At 54.9% G+C, this 17,182-nt stretch overlaps 7 protein-coding genes across 7 annotated transcripts; 2 read left to right on the forward strand and 5 right to left on the reverse strand.

Annotated features, from left to right (window-relative positions):
- Positions 1–1,853: 1,853 nt before the first annotated feature.
- On the reverse strand, positions 1,854–2,998 carry EI97DRAFT_452602 (mitochondrial carrier; the record flags this gene model as incomplete). Its single annotated transcript, XM_033800414.1, has 5 exons — positions 1,854–1,946; positions 2,001–2,618; positions 2,673–2,802; positions 2,858–2,932; positions 2,982–2,998. The coding sequence occupies 5 exons, from the start codon at positions 2,996–2,998 to the stop codon at positions 1,854–1,856; spliced, it is 933 nt and encodes a 310-aa protein (XP_033650695.1).
- Positions 2,999–3,313: 315 nt separating this feature from the next.
- On the forward strand, positions 3,314–5,083 carry EI97DRAFT_405013 (WD repeat-containing protein 82). The gene is made up of 3 exons (XM_033796548.1): positions 3,314–3,542; positions 3,597–3,816; positions 3,870–5,083. Exons 1-3 carry the CDS (start codon positions 3,450–3,452, stop codon positions 4,658–4,660), a joined length of 1,104 nt encoding a protein of 367 aa, XP_033650696.1. The 5' UTR covers positions 3,314–3,449; the 3' UTR covers positions 4,661–5,083.
- EI97DRAFT_436400 (Las1-domain-containing protein) lies at positions 5,056–7,432 on the reverse strand. Its single transcript, XM_033799091.1, has 3 exons — positions 7,186–7,432; positions 6,798–6,937; positions 5,056–6,512 (listed from the first exon to the last, which is right to left on the reverse strand). Exons 1-3 carry the CDS (start codon positions 7,321–7,323, stop codon positions 5,165–5,167), a joined length of 1,626 nt encoding a protein of 541 aa, XP_033650697.1. The 5' UTR covers positions 7,324–7,432; the 3' UTR covers positions 5,056–5,164.
- Positions 7,433–8,021: 589 nt separating this feature from the next.
- EI97DRAFT_384303 (uncharacterized protein) lies at positions 8,022–9,056 on the reverse strand (the record flags this gene model as incomplete). Its single annotated transcript, XM_033795965.1, has 1 exon — positions 8,022–9,056. One exon carries the CDS (start codon positions 9,054–9,056, stop codon positions 8,022–8,024), a length of 1,035 nt encoding a protein of 344 aa, XP_033650698.1.
- Positions 9,057–10,719: 1,663 nt separating this feature from the next.
- On the reverse strand, positions 10,720–11,655 carry EI97DRAFT_482852 (uncharacterized protein; the record flags this gene model as incomplete). The annotated part of the gene is made up of 1 exon (XM_033802080.1): positions 10,720–11,655. A coding segment is annotated over one exon (936 nt), but the record flags the coding sequence as incomplete, so codon positions are not given.
- A 2,901-nt stretch (positions 11,656–14,556) lies between these two features.
- EI97DRAFT_191364 (uncharacterized protein) lies at positions 14,557–15,532 on the forward strand. The gene has a single exon (XM_033793595.1). It carries the CDS (start codon positions 14,677–14,679, stop codon positions 15,256–15,258), a length of 582 nt encoding a protein of 193 aa, XP_033650700.1. The 5' UTR covers positions 14,557–14,676; the 3' UTR covers positions 15,259–15,532.
- Positions 15,533–16,204: 672 nt separating this feature from the next.
- Positions 16,205–17,181, reverse strand: EI97DRAFT_191355 (uncharacterized protein). The gene has a single exon (XM_033793594.1). The coding sequence runs from the start codon at positions 17,017–17,019 to the stop codon at positions 16,372–16,374; it is 648 nt and encodes a 215-aa protein (XP_033650701.1). The 5' UTR covers positions 17,020–17,181; the 3' UTR covers positions 16,205–16,371.
- Position 17,182: the final 1 nt, after the last annotated feature.

A 17,182-nucleotide genomic window follows, 5' to 3' on the forward strand; every position in this document is an offset into this window, starting at 1 on the left:
AATGGTGAAGACATGGCAATATTACCTTGCAAAGAGGCGAGTCCTTGAGGTGTCCTGGTGACCCGAAGCTGTGGGCAGATTTGCGGAGAACCCAGCACGACAGCAACCCCAGACGGGACGCACTGGCCTTGGTGTGAGGGGCCCATTAATTGGAGGGCACAGCCAAAGCCTCAACGCATCAACCTGGTCGAGACCTTGTTGTTCCTTGGACGGGACATGGGTCGGATTGCTCTCGTTGGGCGGCAACTGTTTGCACTGCTGAGTGAGTGAGCTTCGGGTTGCAGTCTGCCGTCAGGGAATCCTTCGAGGCAAAAGCAGCTGCAGAAGAGTGAATTGCACGACGTCCCAACATCTCCCCCTTTGAAACTAGCAGTCAGACGCCGACCACCACGGTACTGTTACTCTGTGTGAATATTGGATCCCTCTGTGATCGACATGGAAGCTGTTCATCTTCCAGACCAACTGCAGCAATTGGGCTAGTCCCATTGCTGCAATGTTGCGCAGTGAGTGCCACGCTGCAGAGGGCGCAGGGAGTGAGGCGCAGTGGCGGCCATGTTGTCGTCGTTGCTTTTCCATCCTCAATCGTGATCCAAAGCGTCAGGAGTACCGAGACAGGACAGCTGTGAATGGGCCTTACCGGTACGGGTGCGTGGACTGCAATGATCCCCGAAGACCCTGAGAATCTGGACCCTATGTGCTGGAGTCGACGATCGACACTGAGACCACTCACATCCACTTGCCTCTGTCCTCAACAAAACGCTCCTTGTACACTAAAAAGGTGCAGATGTATTCCGACATCGAAACAGGCATGCAGTTGGTCTGGAAGAAACGTCCTGCACCTCATGGCAATGAAAATTCTGGTTGCCGATGTGTGCTGGCTGGCCAGGCGGACGAGGGTGCTGCTGCTGGCCCAGCCGACTAACCGCCGCCTTGCTCCGAATGTCACTCACTCCCAGCCGCGTCGCTGCAGTGTCATGCCCGCTTGAACGCTGCTCTGCGGGGGAAGAGGAGAAAGCTGAAAGGGGTTGTGTCGTGTGCACGCTCTCTCTCTTCGTGAAGTGTGACCACGAACAGGGTGCTGAGTGGCTGGCCGCTGCTCTCTCAAGGTACAAAACCGTGTCTGAGAAAGACGACGAGTCCCCGCATTCCACCATGCAACACCAGACCAATTATTCTCATGCTGTCGTAAACCCTCCGAAGTCGCTGCTGGTGGGTCCTGTAATCAAGCACACTGCAAACTGTCCACCGGCGCCAGCCTGCACTCTGGTGTTCCTCCTCAACGGCCAGCTGACCATGGCAGCCATTGTGCTCTAGCTGTGCCGTGTCGCTTGATGGACATTTGCCGCGCTTGACGGCGTGATTGAGATTCGAGGAAGCTTTGCCGTGGGCTAATGCGTCGTGTTATGGCTTGCAGCTGCAAGCCAATGTACTCTAAACTTTAACTCCTCTTGTCCAACGCACCACTGCATATGTATATATCGAGAATACATTGTCAGAAGTGTCGGCCAATCCAGCTCATCGCTTCCGATATACTCCAATCCCTTAGGCACCCGCGTTAATACGATGGATGGGGTTGTTGAAGACGGCGAGCTGGCGGTGGTCCCTGGATTTCCATTCCCGATATATGCAGTCATTCTTGTCGGTCGAACCCTTCGCTTCTTGTAGTCGTCTAGGTCAACAAGGGCTCTCGTCCGAAGAAAAAAAATGCAGGGACAATGCGCCCCGGCATGGAAACGACAATGACCCGTTCTAGCCCTGCCCTCCCGCTATGCAGATCGAATGACAAAGTCGAAGTATATGTACATGTCTAACCATCCGGCGCCATGCTGACAGAAAGAAAAATCGAAGTGCGTCTATAGTTTGGCTTTGAGTTCGGGTGGGAGTATCCGGTTTTCTACCTTTTTCATTATCTTCATCGTTTGTTCAGCGAGTGTGAGTGTCAGGATCTGTTTTTGTTAACATATTCCTGGAATGAAGCTTCGCTCTCCCTCTGAACTTACCGTATGTGGCAGAATCCGCGCGAGATGTGCGAAATACCCCTTATACATCGCCAGGATACCCTCCGACTTCACTGTCCTGTATACACAGTCGAATGCCGAAGAGTAGAGGTTGCCCGTCTGATTGTACATGCGCGACATGACCGTGTCGGGAGGGTGCATGACGCAGCACACAACGAACCCGCTCGCCGTACTGCTCAGGAGATGCAATGGCATTCCCTCCTGCATGCCAAAGTGCTTCACTAACCGCCGTTTCGCGAAGAAGTATGTAGGGAGCTGTACTGAGCTTCCGAACCCAGTTCGGACCATAGCCGGCCCCACTCCTCGGTATAACCCCTTGATGCCTTCTGCGCTATAGATCTGCCTCATGCCGTCCAGCGCATTCTTGTAGTGGTGTTGCGTGCCGACCGGCAGGAAGGGGGAGAAGGACTGCAGGCGCGTCTTGATGAGGAAGAAGGGTGACCCGGCTGCTGCTCCTATGATACCCGACGCGGCGCCAGAGAAGAGGTTGATACCGAAGGACTGCACAGTCCCGTCTTCGTATATCGCGTTTGTGAGCGCATTACGCAGAGGCTCGTAGAAGCCGAGACGACAGCCGTTGAGCGTCATTTGGTAGATGTACTGCGCCAGCGTCAGCAATCATGCTGCGCAACTCTGGTTCAGGCGCATGCATACTGCACAACCAAGTCCGCGCAGCAAGCCCTTGAGCCCTTCATTTTTCACAATGACTCCAACACCGTGAAATACACCCTTATACAAGCGCACTGCCTCCTTTTTGGATTGAAGCTCGCCTTGCAGTTGTAGTCTGTACATTCGGTCAATGGAACGAGTGTGGCCGGTAATTCACTCTCGATGCGCACCGAATCTTCACCGTCTCAAACCCATGAGTGACAGTGACAGCACCGCAGGCGGCAATGCCACCCGCAATGAAGGAGCTGATATGCGTGTTAGTGAACGGTTACACGTCTGGGAAATTGCCCTTACCCGGTCGTGGTAGACATTCGACTCCACCGGTCTGCGAACTGACCCTCTCCTAGAAGATAACTGGCACGATTGTCTCTGCAGCGTGACGGCGGCAAAGTTCTCGATCTCCCCAGTGAGAATATCTGGGATATATATGTTAACGACGCGTGGCGATGATGTGAGCAGTCAGCGCAAGTTGTCCAGCATCCATAATCTTTTGGAAAGCGGACTCCCGTCTTGACCGATCCCGGAGCTAGCCTGCAGGGCCCGCGAACCGACACCACCGACGGCGGCCAAGCACTGAGCCGAGCTCCATGGCCCAAGCTCACGACGACTTTCCAGAAACCGAAAACATCCACGATCGAGCTTCCAGGTCCCCGTCTATCACAATCAATAGTCGAAAGAACTGGAGTTGAGTCGCTTCCGGTGACGCTGTTCAATAAATCACAGTCACTATACTGAGGACCTGTACGCGCAGATTGGGAAAGCATGGCGGCAGGCACTCCGGGACCGCCAGCACCTCCGCTAGCACCAGGAACGCAGAAAGTTAGCGACGTCATTGCAACTTTTCGGCCTGCGAGAGTAAGAATCCAATTCAAGTACAGGCAACCTCCTATAGCTCTAACTCACCGTCAGCGTTTCAAACCAGCAGACTCGAAGACATCCGTGACGTCGCTCGACTTCGATGATACCGGCGAGCTGGCCGTTGTGGCTCGCGACGACAACACGTTACAGATATATAATTGCAAGGAAGGAAAGCATGCAAAGGAGCTCATGAGTCAAAAATATGGAGTGCATCTGGCGCGATTCTCCCACCACTCCCAGAGTATCATTTACGCAAGTACTAAAGTGGATGGTATGGACTCCCAGCGTTGCGACATTTGGAAATAGCTAACACCGACCGCTCAGACACCATCCGCTTCCTCTCCGTTCACGATAACTCCTTCATTCGGTATTTCAAGGGACACACGGATACCGTGACGAGCATAAATCTCTGCCCCGCAGACGATACCTTTGTTTCCTCCGCACGGGACGACTCGGTGCTCATGTGGGACTTGCGGTCTCCCAATTACCAGGGGAAACTCAAAATACATGCGCCCTACCTCACAGCCTACGACCCTTCGGCCTCCGTCATCGCAATTGCCTCTCCGCCAACCCACACGATCCATCTCTACGACGTACGCAACTACGACAAACCGCCGTTCGCGACGTTCGACCTTCTCGATTACGCATCCCGCTTCCTCGGCGCCCAAGGCGGGGAATGGACGAAGATGGAGTTCACCAATGACGGGAAGAATCTCATTATCAGCACGACTGGCTGCGGACACTTTGTGCTCGATGCTTTCGAGGGGACCATCACGCACTTCGCCTATCGCAAAGCCGGACATTCAGGACGGCTTGGCCCTGGCTCATCCCGGTCGGGAGGCAACGCGCGATCGATGGATTCCCCGGCGATAGGACAGGGAGATACGTGTGTCTCACCGGACGGACAGTACCTGCTCGGCGGCAGCGCGGAGAACGGCGTATTGGTGTGGGACATCTCGAAAGCTCCCACTTCGAATCACTATCTAGAACCCATGGAGACGCTGCCCTGTCCGGCCAAGGCGCCCATAATAGGGTACAATCCGAGGGCCAATGTGTTGGCGAGTGCGGATAAGGATTTCTACCTGTGGCAGCCGGATCGCGATCTCATGATGTAAGATGAAGAGGGGAGGGATACCTGTATGAAGGACATTGAGTTGTTTCGTGATTGCTAACACTGCTATGTCTGTAGATCTGGGCTGGCGACTCCGGTGTCCATGTATGACGGGTCGGCATGAGCTGGGGATGGGGGAAGAGACCTCCCTGAGGGGCGACCGGTATCATGGAGCGATACCATTGACGCTGCAGTTTGGTTATGGCGATGACTGGGATGCATGTTAGGTTTGGAAGGAACTGTGGTAGGGAAGAGCGTGCTAGGGGGAATGTACGTTGTTCTCCACGGCCGGGTAAACGGAGTTGCATTGGAAGGCGCTGTGGGTTTGCAGTTTAGTTCACGCACAAGGCGTCCGGCGGCTATGGGATTCTGGGAGGGAATGTGATATCCAGATATTCTCTGCGCGTGCGAGATATCAAAAGGCGACGTCTTTGTAATCTCCAACTTCCTCCGGCGCATTTAAGGCACGGCATCTGCTGAACTGCTGGTGACTCCCGAATTGACTCCCTCAATCGCCGCCAACCCACCCAATAGGCCGTGGTCTCCACAACCCGACATACTTCTGCGGCCCGCTCAGCTTCTTCACCGCCTTCGCCTCCGGTGCAAGCTCTGTTTCGTGCATGTCGATCTGCATAGCGTCCTCCTCATCCCTTTGTTCTTTCTGCCCTTCTCCCGGCTTCCCCTCCCCCTCCTGCTGCTCCTGCTCCTCTCTCCCCGTCCCTCTCCTCGCAGCCTCCAAAACAGCACCCCACATCTGCCTCTCCCCCCTCGCAATCCCACTCCCTTCACTCCCCAGCAAAGCCTCGGCAACAGATAACCTCGCCGCGGAGGGAGTCGTGAAGCACGCCTCCAACGTCTCCCGCACCAGATCCCTGCTTCCCTTTGAAGACTTCCGTACCGAGCTGAATGCTTCCGAGGTGAGGACGTGCAGGAGCCAGGCTTGTAATCCGTTTTGCGTGGCCGATTCCCGAGTACCCGTCGGGCCGTCGAGAGCGGTGAGTAAAGCTTCGACGAAGGCTGGGAGGAACGAGGGTGGGGATGGGGATCCTTGAGACGTGGAAGAGGAGAAGGACGCTGACGATGGAGGGGAGGAAAGGAGGAGGAGCAGGGGAGACCATAGCAGGAATGCGCCCGCCATGTTATTATTCGTCTTCTTACTTGCACTGTCATCATGATCCTCCTTACTCGTCCTCCCCTGACGCCTCGCCGTCGGCAGAATCATCGGCTCCGGTCCCAGCACCAGTAACTCCAGCAAAGTATCTCGAACTGGCGGACTGGAGAGGGGCGTCGCGGGTAGCGTGGACAGCGTAAACAGGGCCGTTTCCGCAGCCGCGGACGACGTAGTAGTAGACTTGTCAGTGGCAGACTGCGACTTCGATCTCGTCTTCTTGCTCGCCGCCGACGACGAGGAGGAGGAGGACAGGAGTTCGGCTTTGCGAGCGCGCAGGTACGTCTTCAACACGCCGTGAAGCTTCTCCCTCAGCGCTGAAGAGGTGCCTTCGAGAGAGTCGCGAGGTGAGGCATCCGGCGTGGGACCTGCGAGGCCGATGTCCAGGTGCGACCAATATGCGTCCCAGAGCCATTTTAGGGAATCTCGAGCTGCTTTCTTGAGCACGGAGAGTGGAGGGAGGTGGCGGTGGACGATGTTGTGGCGGGTTTCGAGGAGGTGGGCGGGGAGGTCGAGGAAGGTGGTGGTGGTTGTTGTCGAGGAGGAGGAAATGGCATTCGGACGGGTGGAGGTGAAGGGAGCGTCGGAAGTGTTGTGGACTGGTTGGGAGGCAGATGAGGTGGGGATATGCCAGTGGGGACGGGAACGGCGGAGGTCGAGGGTGGTGTCGGTGAGGCCTGTAATGAATCTACAAGGGCGTTAGTAGGGTTGGCGAGGACGGAAGGGGGTCGGAGAGCAATGATTCCGGCTCAAGCGTGCTATATAATTGACTGGTGATTGATAGAAAGTAGGGCAAACGAGATATGCAGTCAGGAAAAGGGGCGTAGGCGATGCAATGATGATAGGCAAAAAATCAAGACAGAAAGAGAGACCATGACCTTTGGAGAAGCCGTGGGAAACGTATGCCTTGACAGACTTGAGAAGGAGAAGATGCGATGAAAATAATCATGCATGATCGTCAGAACAAACATACCTCGCCACGGCAGCCGCATACACCAACCGCAGCGCACTCGCCTCCAGCCCGGCCTCATCCTGCAGTACCGCATCGACCAGATCCGCCGTCGAGTCCAGCAGAAGCGGGAGTTCGGGCTTGCGGGCCCGCCACGCCAGGACCTAGATTGGTATGTTAGTAGGTGATGCTCCCATCCCACGAACATGTGTATCCCTCTTCGATCCCCGTTCTCTTTCAACTCGAACAGAAAGGAGAATTGCAATGAATGGAACTAGGAAAACAAAACAAACAGTAGACAACCCTCAGAATGGAGAAAGGAAAGAAAAATCCACAGAGGCATGGGGATTCGCCGATACAAGAATAGAGATCAAGGTAGTTCGATACAACAAATGGAAACTCCACAACATACCCTATCGACCCCCTCTCTCCTCCTATCCACTTTCCCCTGCCCGCTCCCTTGCTCCCTCGCCCCAAAGAACCAAGTCCTCAACTCCAACAACTCGCACCCATTGCGCCAGGGCGTAGCCACGAAATTGGGTCGCTCCATTCAGCAGGTCATGTGTGTGCAAACAAGAGGAGACTGAGGGGAACTGTGGATAATGATATCAGATCGATATCGACCAATCAATTATCTACAATAGCATTGAGAGGGGTTACAGCCAGTAGTATGGAGAAGTGAAAGATTCATGCACGTGAGGTATCAAAAACGCCAAATCGCGCTAGGTTCCTCCCGGTTTAGCGTTTCCGCGTAGGGCTCCAGGGCTGTTTTCGAGGTCTTGAAAATCGGTCCAATCATCTTTGTCCACTCACGTGACAGTTACTAGATTCCATGTCCGAAGGTTGGCAGGAGAGCTACCTCTAGGCTAGCAACCGGAAGACTGCTCTTCATGACGAATCTCCCTTCCAAGCTAGACTCCCTTACTGAGAGTCTTCCAAAACCTCTTCACATGATGCGGTACCGGAAACCTCCATAGAATTATCATGGACTGGTGAGAGGATGCACACAGCTGATTCATCTGCAGAGAGTGAGTGCACACCGAGTCCTTATATGGACAATAAGCCATGATTCGGATATGCCAATATATCTCATTACGTTAGATAAATCACATCTGCGCTCATTCCGCAGAATGTATATGCCAACGAAGGCAGGGGTATCTGTATCGAAACGAGTAAAATCTACAGGGCCTTCCGAAGCCTTCCGTGCTATGCGCTCATGAAGGAGATTGAAAAGGAAAGCCACTTGGCTTAGATCCAAGCGACATTATATTGCAGCCCAGTGGCCTGCACCGGTACCGACGGTTGCTGCTGGCACCACCAATCCCTGCCGCTGTTGTCGTCGTCCTCAAAGAAGAAGCTCTGGCCCTGCATATTGGCCGCCAGGTCCGGCTTGACGGTGGGAATGGGCAGTTGCGGCTCTTCCTTGGCGACCGGAAGCTCCTCGATGCTTCCGTCATCGGAGCTCGCATCTCCGGCCTCGTTGTCGTCGCCGTCGTCCTCCTCCTCCTCCGGGGGCTCCCACGTCTCCTCCAGCTTCAGACCTTTGCCTGTGGCAGGTGCCGGAGAGTTCCACGAGAAGGTTGGATCGGGGGAGTCGTAGAGGCCCATTCCCACAAGCTCCTTTCCCGAGTCCTCCTCTTCGTCTGCGGGAGCCTCAACGGCAGAAGGGTGCTGGATGGGAAGGAAATCCGTCGGTTCGTAGTCTACTGACGGGGAAGGCACGGCTTGGTTCCTACGTGTCCATTCCTTGACGTACCATGGCAACGGTTCGGTAGAGGGAGTAGAGAAGGAGGAGGCGGCATATGATTGTGGGTGGGAGTGCCAGCCATCGATGGAGCCCTGAGACGCTCGATAAAGGTCCTCGGACGGAGGGTAGACTGAGTAGTAATTGGACGGCATAGAATCCATTGGGCTCCGGGCAGAAAGAGAATAGAAGTCGGCTCCGTGAGTCGAATGACGAGACCAATCCGCACCTGAGGTGGGCCATGCCGAGGCGGACGGACGAGAAGAGCCTTGTGATAAGGACGAGGGATGCCAGCTCACGGGCCGGGTAGATTCGGTGCTGTCGGTGGGAGCATCGTCCTGGGTGGTGATTCCAAACATGAGATTGAAGTGGTCGTCGAGGGTTGCATAGCGCTTGGCGCTCGAAGTGGTCTTGCGTCTCTCGAGAGGGCGAGGGCTGTTGTGGTTGCTCTTGGGCTTCTCGACGCGGGAAGAGCGGTGACCAGAGGAGTAGCTTCCTGAGCTCCGGGAGAGGCGTCGAGCAAAGTCGGAGGAAGACATTTGGACAGAAGGGGCAAAGGCGAAGTCACACTCTGGGGCCAGAGCGGAAGTCATCAGGGTGATATAGAGGGAAGACGGGTTCAGGTGAAGGTCGAGGGTTGGTTGTGCTTGGGCAGGAGGAATGATCACAAACAGAACAGCAACGGGGAGAGGGGAGCTGGGGTGAGGTGCATAGGTATATGGAGTGCCAAGACATATAGACAGATGAGGAAGGGACGGTGGGATGGTAGATGGTAGACGAGTGACAGACAAGAAAGGTACCTACTCAGGTAGGAAGCGGCTAGGGGCACTTGTGGCACTGCAAGCAGGTGCACGACTAACGAAGAGGCGGAGGCAGCAAGGCCAGCAAGGAACGGCGTGGTCAATTGAGTTAAAGGGGTTCCCAAGGGATGGGGTTGTGAAGGAGCGGCGTGGGTAGCGGTACTGTGACGGGAGACGGAGACGGAGGGACACGGTTGGGAATGCGAGCAGGGGAGGAGACGACGAGATGGAGGAGCACTACGGAGTACTGCCGGCCGAATCACAGCGAGGATGGATGGACGATTATTGAGGAGCGCGCGGGTAGGTATGTATCATGGCGCAACGACGCGAGACAGACCAGGCAGGGAAAAGCATCAGGTTGGCTTGCGGCTGGTGAGTGACTGATGGCAGCCGATGGCAAAAAGAGAGTTCGGGATAGTCTGGAGGCGAGGTCGCCCCCTGCAGGGCCAGGGGATGGGGTGAGGCCGGTCGACAAGGCGGTCAACACAACAAGACTCTCGAGGTCGGGGAGGGAAGGAGGGTCGGGGTTGCAAGAGTTGGGCTGGTGCAGGACGACTAGCCGGCAAACCCGGCAGCAACACAGGATTGTGGGTAACGGTCATGGATGGATGGGGTGTCTAGCCGCTCCGGCAAACAGAACAGAGTTGCCAAAAGCATGACAGCTGCGCATGGGGCCGCCCCGCCAGCAACGAAGCAACGAGCCAAGCGAGGGGCGCAGGGGTTCAGCCGCCAGCGAGCGGAACAGAGCAGAAACGCTTTTGACGAAATGCGTGATCATGGCGGAACAACGGAACCACGATGATTGTCAGTCAAAGGATGGGCGTCCTCCCGGATTGCCAAGGTTGGGTTGGAGCGGCAGGGCGCAACGTCAGTCGGTCACGGCAGCTCGTGTCGCTTCTGCTCCAGCTCTACCTCGCCAACCAGATGCAGCGTGGTTGCTTCTCTCGTGTGTGAGCAGCCCGCCAGAGCTCCCCGGCCGAAGTTGTGAGACGCTTCTTGGTGACGGACATGATTCGTATGACACAGGAGGAGGGAACTGCAAACCTGCAAACCGCCACGCATGCGGAGGAAGTACCTGACCATTAGGGGACTAGTACGGACTACGAGGGAGAGATGTGTGGGGTCAGCAGTCGCAAGCAACGGGGACATGGCTGACTCGTCTCGCGCGGTGGGCCGGCTGGGGCGAAAGCAAACGAAGCAGAACAATCGACCGGGAAGAAGAGTGAGCAGCCAAAAAAACCCAAATAATGCGATGATGATGCCGCTTCACCATTACAGGCTGGTGGGATAATGATATGACCTGTGCAAGGTTAGCCCGCCGTCGCACTCACAACAAGGCGCCTTGTTGTGGCCGGAGATTGCAGTAATCAGCACCTTGCACCAACATTCACAGTATTATTATCTACCACTCTGGAGGGCCCTGAAATTGTGACGGCCGTGGCAGACTCGGTCGGGCGTGGGGAGAAGTGAGTGTGGCTTCCATGAGGTGGTTCGCTTCCGGTGCATTCCCGCAAGGGAGGAAAGAGCCCCCGACGCCCCTTGCCCCTGGGTCCGAGACTACCCCTAACCTCCCCGACCAGCCCCCCACCCCCTGGCCATTATCCATCTGCGCCTCCAAAGTTCCACGCCTGCGGGTCGAGTGTTGATGGAGCCTGAGGACGATGAACCCCGGCTGCATCTCTTTTCCAGAAAGTGGGCACTTTTCCGTCGCTGAAACCACGAGTACGGAGGAGTCCACTCGGCAATCACCAGAGACCCGAGCAGTCTTCTTGTTGATGAAGAGGTTGGAGCTGAATCTCTCCGCTGCAGGTGCGGCGCTCCTACAGTGGCTGGCGCGACGGTGCACCAGCGAACCACCATCTCGAGGTACGCGCAACTCACCGACAAAAGGCACTGCCAGGCTCAACACGACAAGCCGTTTCCCGACCGCCAGACTCTCCTCTGGTAATGACGAGAAATCTCCGGCTGTGCCCAGGCGAGTGGCTGTCGACCAAATGCAGCCCATGCCCCGATGAGACCCATGCATCGTCCCGCCGGGAGGATCGACGCGACACAGAGCACAGCCCTTTTCCTTGGTGCATGGCATGATGGCAATTCCGTCAGAGTCGCAAACCCAAACCAACAAGCCGTCTGCCACTTGCTCCGCATGGCCTGGCCTGTCTGCCGACCTCGCCAAAAAGAAAGAAGAAAAAAGGAAGTCCTGCTCACCTTCACTCAGCATTTGATTGGCTTCGCTTGGCTGCTCCTCCTGGACCAATCCGAGCGACTCCGGCCCCTGCACCGACGAACGGCCTCGGCAACCCCGTGACCACACTCGGCTCCCGAGGTCCTTCAGCTGCCCAGGTTGTGGCCTATGGACTGCCTCAGACACACAACTGCAGGAAGGACTTCGTTCTCGACTGTGAGAGCCGCAAAACAACAAGCACCGCTGCGCCGCCAGAATTCCCTCACTCGTACAAGTACAAACAAGCAACACTTGGAGCCAATCCGAAAGCAGCCAGGGCAGCTGCCTGGTCGCTGCCCAGGTCGTGATTCACATGGCTTCAGCGGTCCGGCGAGCCAGTGCATGCCACACAGCCATCACCATCACACACAGGCGCTTGTTTTGCGACAGACTCGTGCATCTCCACCGTGAACGCGAGCGTCCTGTGTAACTGCCTCGCAGCCGGCACATGACGAGACAAAACTGCTATCTGCTAGCCTCCAGGGTAAAAGCATTTTCTTCACGGCACTGCTTCGCATCGAGCTGCACCAAGCCATTTTGATTCAGGAATCAGGAGGCGACATGCTCCTGGGTCCGCGAGCCGGGCTGATGCCCAAGACCACTGACACAGTATCTACTTATATAGTACGGAGTCCACCGTGATCTTTGATTCGACTTGCGAAGTGGTTTCGAAGGACACTTGCAAGGTGCGACCTTCCTGCTCCACTTCTTCTGGTGGCTCGGGTCGGCCTGCACCTGCTGGCCACATCGACACAGCGCAACGCCCTGCCCCATGCATGCGGGGGCCTGCTGCGACCGATCTCTCCTTCTTTGCAAAGGAGAAGGCTGGGCCAAATCTGCATGTGCTTCCAACCTTGTCGCCACGCCTGTGCGCCTCTGCGCCCCAGTCAGCGTCAGCCTCAAGCCAGGCCCCGGCAATAAATAACTGCTCATCTGCTCATCCTCTCCGTACCCTGGCCGGAACCGCATCGACGACGCGAAAGGCAGGCAAATTGGGTTGCCCTGGATGACGTAACCCCCCGCAGCCGGTCCACGAGGGGGTGCGTGGATCCGAACGTGGCAAGGCCGCCGCTGCCTGTCATGGTGTGGACTTCATGAAAGGAACGGGAATGTTAACCACGAAACGGTCACCATGACCAGCACCATCATCGCTCCTCTGCAGTCTGTCTCTGAAGCCGGAGCATCTGGACGAACGCCCTTGTGCCGCCGCGTTGCCCTTGTGTCTCAACCTGGTTTTGTCCGACGCGTCTCCCAGGTGGTACCAAACTTTACGCAACGAGGTACTTTTACTGCCCAGGAGTGGTAATGTATCAGGGCTAAGTAGATTCGCCAATATGCACCTGATACAAACCCAAAGCACGTCGAGAAGAAGAGTAATGCTGCAATACAGACATATTCCTTCAGCGGCATGCTTCCGTCCTTGCCCGTGTCACACAGCGTTGACATTGGCGGCAAAAAGGCACGGCCAGCGTCAATAGCCATGTCGGCCTAAAACTCTGTGCATCGCTTTCAGCATGGTCGGCATGTTGACAGTGGTAAGAGGTTGTAATCAGTATACTGTTCTGTGGTATCAGCCGATACAAGCCTTGGCAAAGGCTCATCCAGTCAAATGGCCTCCATGGTCGCCGCCTCGATCTGTGCCCGATCAAGACATCGGTGAGCTTTTCGTTGGTGATTAGACTATCCTTTGCTGAGCGCTCACCTGGGCACCTGCATGCAACCCAACCAAAAGGCTTTCGCTATGGGATGCACCAGTCAGCGTCACTCGCAAAAAAAGCAACGCCAACCCCATTGTGCAGAATGCCGCCTGCTCATAGCATTTGGAAAGCCGCGACTCGTCCTCTCAAACCCATCCCACCATGGAAACTGGCAGGGCCCTGCTCCAGCCCACAGGACGGCTGACCTTCGACCAACAACAAACGCAACAAGTTGTCACCCTCGGAAATTCGTCTGCAGCCTGCCACTGCTGCTGCACTCTGAATCCAGACTTTAGAATACCCATGGCCGGTAAAGAGCACACGCCTTGAAACGAGTCATCGATGGATCAAACAAGGCCGAGATGCACGACCAATGTCGCTCGGCCCTTGTGTATCTCGTGTCGAGACGGCCATTTCGCTGGACTCCGTACACATAGTCGGACACCCCCGTACTCCGTATTGACCAGCATATCAAGAGAATATCCATGTGGTCTGGATCATGCCTACATGGCACTGGAAAGTAATCTCAACTCCACCGGATCCACTCTTCGATCTCAATACTCCTTACATACATAGTAGTTTTCCACCCCTCCGTCTCTTTTGACAGTTCATACCTCTGCCACGGTTGTAACCGCCGACTGTCTCACGTCTGTCCTGCAGCAGGGTTCTCTCAATCTCAATGGCCGGAGGCACCTCGGCGAGCCGTCGCTTTGTCCCGCATCTGCAGTGCATCCCACCGGAATAATACGCGTCCACCGTGTAATCTCGGATTGACGTGCGACAGCGCAAGGGAGCTTACCCTTTCATAACAAAAAGCCGATACCAGGAGGCCACAACGAGGCCCAATAATTTATACCAAGCTTCGGCTTACCTCACATGTGGTACCTGTGCTCGAACAGCATGATTAATCTGGCTTGGAGGAATGCAATCCAAATCCGCAAGGGCTCGCCCAAAGCCGAAGCATGAAGCCTCTCCGCTCTGATGCATTGATTGCATTTGCGCATTCCCCAACACAGGCGCCCTTCTTTCCTGTCAGCATCACCTCAGGCTAAAGTCATGTGCTCTTCGACTGCTCGTTGTCGTCGATCAACAATTTGCTGGCTGACCACCAGTGGTTTCGAAATTTGCTCGTACCACACTATACCCTTTCCCGCTTCACATCCGGCGTCTGCAACTGTACGCTCGTACGGAATCCTCATTAGGCTCTATATCGTCTTGGAATGATCTTGTACAGGCTATTTTTGGAGGCAGAGAATCGCTTTCCGGATTCGTGAACTGATTGGTTCGCCTCGCCAAGCAATCCTGCATAGTAAGCTTCAGTAACGCCCATCAACAGACCCTTTCAGCTCTTACAACACCATCCCAACCTCTATGGCTCTTGCCGAGTTTTATCCCGCCGTCAGACAGGAGCCCCAGCAACTTTTTAGGAATCCCTGAGATGAACCTCAGTCTGCTAAGCTTCACTTGGGACAACCTATGTGGGACTTGTCTCATCAACCTTTTTATCCTTACACACCACACGGGACGGCCTGATGAGAAAATACTGTGTAAACGTACCCTGCCGTATATGCTTCTCGATGTTGTCTGCGTGTCCAAAAAACCGTCGCAATCCGCGGAGGCTGTTTTCAGCCTGGAACTCCTTGCTGGTCATCGCCGATTACGCTACCTGTTGGGCAAGAGCATGGGCTTATTGAGATGCAGCAACTGGAAGCTTCTTAAAGTGTCGCGCCTCGGTCCATCCATGCAAGGGAAAGGCATGTGCTTGAAGTTGAGTACTATGTATATCCGTCCCGTCACCCTCGGCGTGGGTTTTCCGTGCTTCCTGCAATCGAGGATTGTGATCGTTTGGTCTCCAAAACTGGATTCACCAACAACTCACGAGTCCAGCGCAATATGGGAGCGACTCCGACATACTATATGTGTGTACGGAGTACGGTGCACATGTATCAGAGCTATGGGAACCGCGTCCACATCCTCCCTTGGACAGGACCAATCAGCATCCGTCAGCATGGGTCGTTGATGCTTGGGCGCGTACTCCACCCGTACCGCTTTTTCTCAAACCCAGGGCTTTCTCGAATCGGGGGTCCACTGTGGTATATCTTCTGCATTAACCGTATCACGACGTTGGACCGGGAATATCCTTCCCCCTACACCACTGACCAACTCGGACACAGCTTCTGCACTCTGGTGCTTACCACAGGCACACAAAGACCAACAACCCGTGCCACAGTACGGATTCCATTATTCTCACGCTTCTGCAGTCCTGTCCTCAGAACCTCCGCCCACACCTTGCATGCCGGTACCTTGCCATTGTCCCCGGTGAAGGATGCTTCATTTGTGACTTCATTAGGATCAGCTTACTTTCACACACACACACTAAGGTTGGCCTTTTGAACACCCACTATATGAACTCCTAAGATGCGGATGATTGGTGCAGGCACGCTCTTCGCCCGCATATGTTGCTTTTGGCGCTACTGTACTGGCTCTGGCAGGAGGCCGTGGAATCCTCGCATCGCTTCATCCTCTGAGGAATTGTGGCTCCCGTTCCCTTGACCAACATTTGCTGGAGATGACAACGTGTCATCGGATGGATGAACACTCAGTTTCTCGCTTGCTGACGGTAACTTGCATTACGCCGATCCGTGGCATACGCTGGTCTCCCACCATGCTCCCAACACAGCATTCTTATCTTCCGTCAGTGTTGACTCGGAGCAACCAACTCGTCAGCATGCGAAGGGTCTTCGTCCCCGATTTCTTCGCCCTTCTTTCTTGTTACCCCCCTTCCTTGTTGATTGCGTAGACAGACTACATCAGTACATGGCCTATATCGGTTGGGCATGTAGACTTCAACGATACCCATTCCGGTTTTCCGTTCGGTTTTCTAGCCTGAGATTTAGTTGGATAGATTGCATGGTGTGCATCACCGGCACCTGATCATACGTTTGTGTCTTATATCTCGGAGAAGAACATGCGTTGTTGTTGCTGTAGGTGTGTCAAGGCTCTTCACTGAACCTTCCCATCTCTGGGATCCTTCAATTAGTTCTCTTTCGCCCTTCGTTCCCCTTCTTTGCTTCTTTACATTCATCATCTTGCTCTCTTGATCTGTGTTTACCTGCATTCTCACTCTTCCCATCTATTTCCCACGTCCTTGGAAGTTCATCAGACTGCTGGTTCGAGTTAGCCTCCTCTTTCTTTCCGTTTCGCTGCTCTTGATGGCTTCTCTCCAAGGTGAGGTAAGTTGGGGTCTTGTTCGAGCACCGTATGCGTTGGGCACCAATTCGACACGTCGTACTATCCTGTCGATATAACCACAATACCGCATTTGTCTTCGACCTACGTATCGCTTTGGCGCACTCGCTTCGTTTTGTCTCCGTAGGCAGCGACCGTACGCACATCGGAATGCGGACGTTGTAAGTCGGTATATCACTCCAGAGCCGGCATGACAAAGGATCAAGCCTCCCAACCAGTGGACGCCAGGTCGGGTTACGGTTCTTTCAGGCGAGGATGGGTTTGACTTTGAATTCGAAAGTAATTGCTTTTTTTCGCCGTGGACCTCACTGCGGGCCTCCGTTCGGTTGCAAGCACTAACCTTCATGGGCTCGATAGGCTCTCGGGAAGCACTGGATGAACAGATGCATGGGACCGAGGTTTGCGAGTGGCATAGGTTCAGGCTACTGATGGAAGTGTCAGTTCCAACTCGCCTTTTTCGATACGCCTCAGGTGAGCAATTTAGTGTGTCTGGGACAAGCCCGTTCCACCAGGTACAAGGCGAGATGTACATGTATATGTCTCTCTCTGTGTCTCTTTTTTGTGTTTCTGTCTCTGTCTCTGTGTGTCTGTGTCTGTGTCTGTGTGTGTGTGTGTGTGTGTGTGTGTGTGTGTGTGTGTGTGTGTGTGTGTGTGTGTGTGTGTGTGTGTGTGTGTGTGTGTGTGTGTGTGTGTGT

Source organism: Westerdykella ornata (genome assembly GCF_010094085.1).
Source record: "Westerdykella ornata strain CBS 379.55 unplaced genomic scaffold EI97scaffold_30, whole genome shotgun sequence".
Classification (NCBI taxonomy): domain Eukaryota; kingdom Fungi; phylum Ascomycota; class Dothideomycetes; order Pleosporales; family Sporormiaceae; genus Westerdykella; species Westerdykella ornata.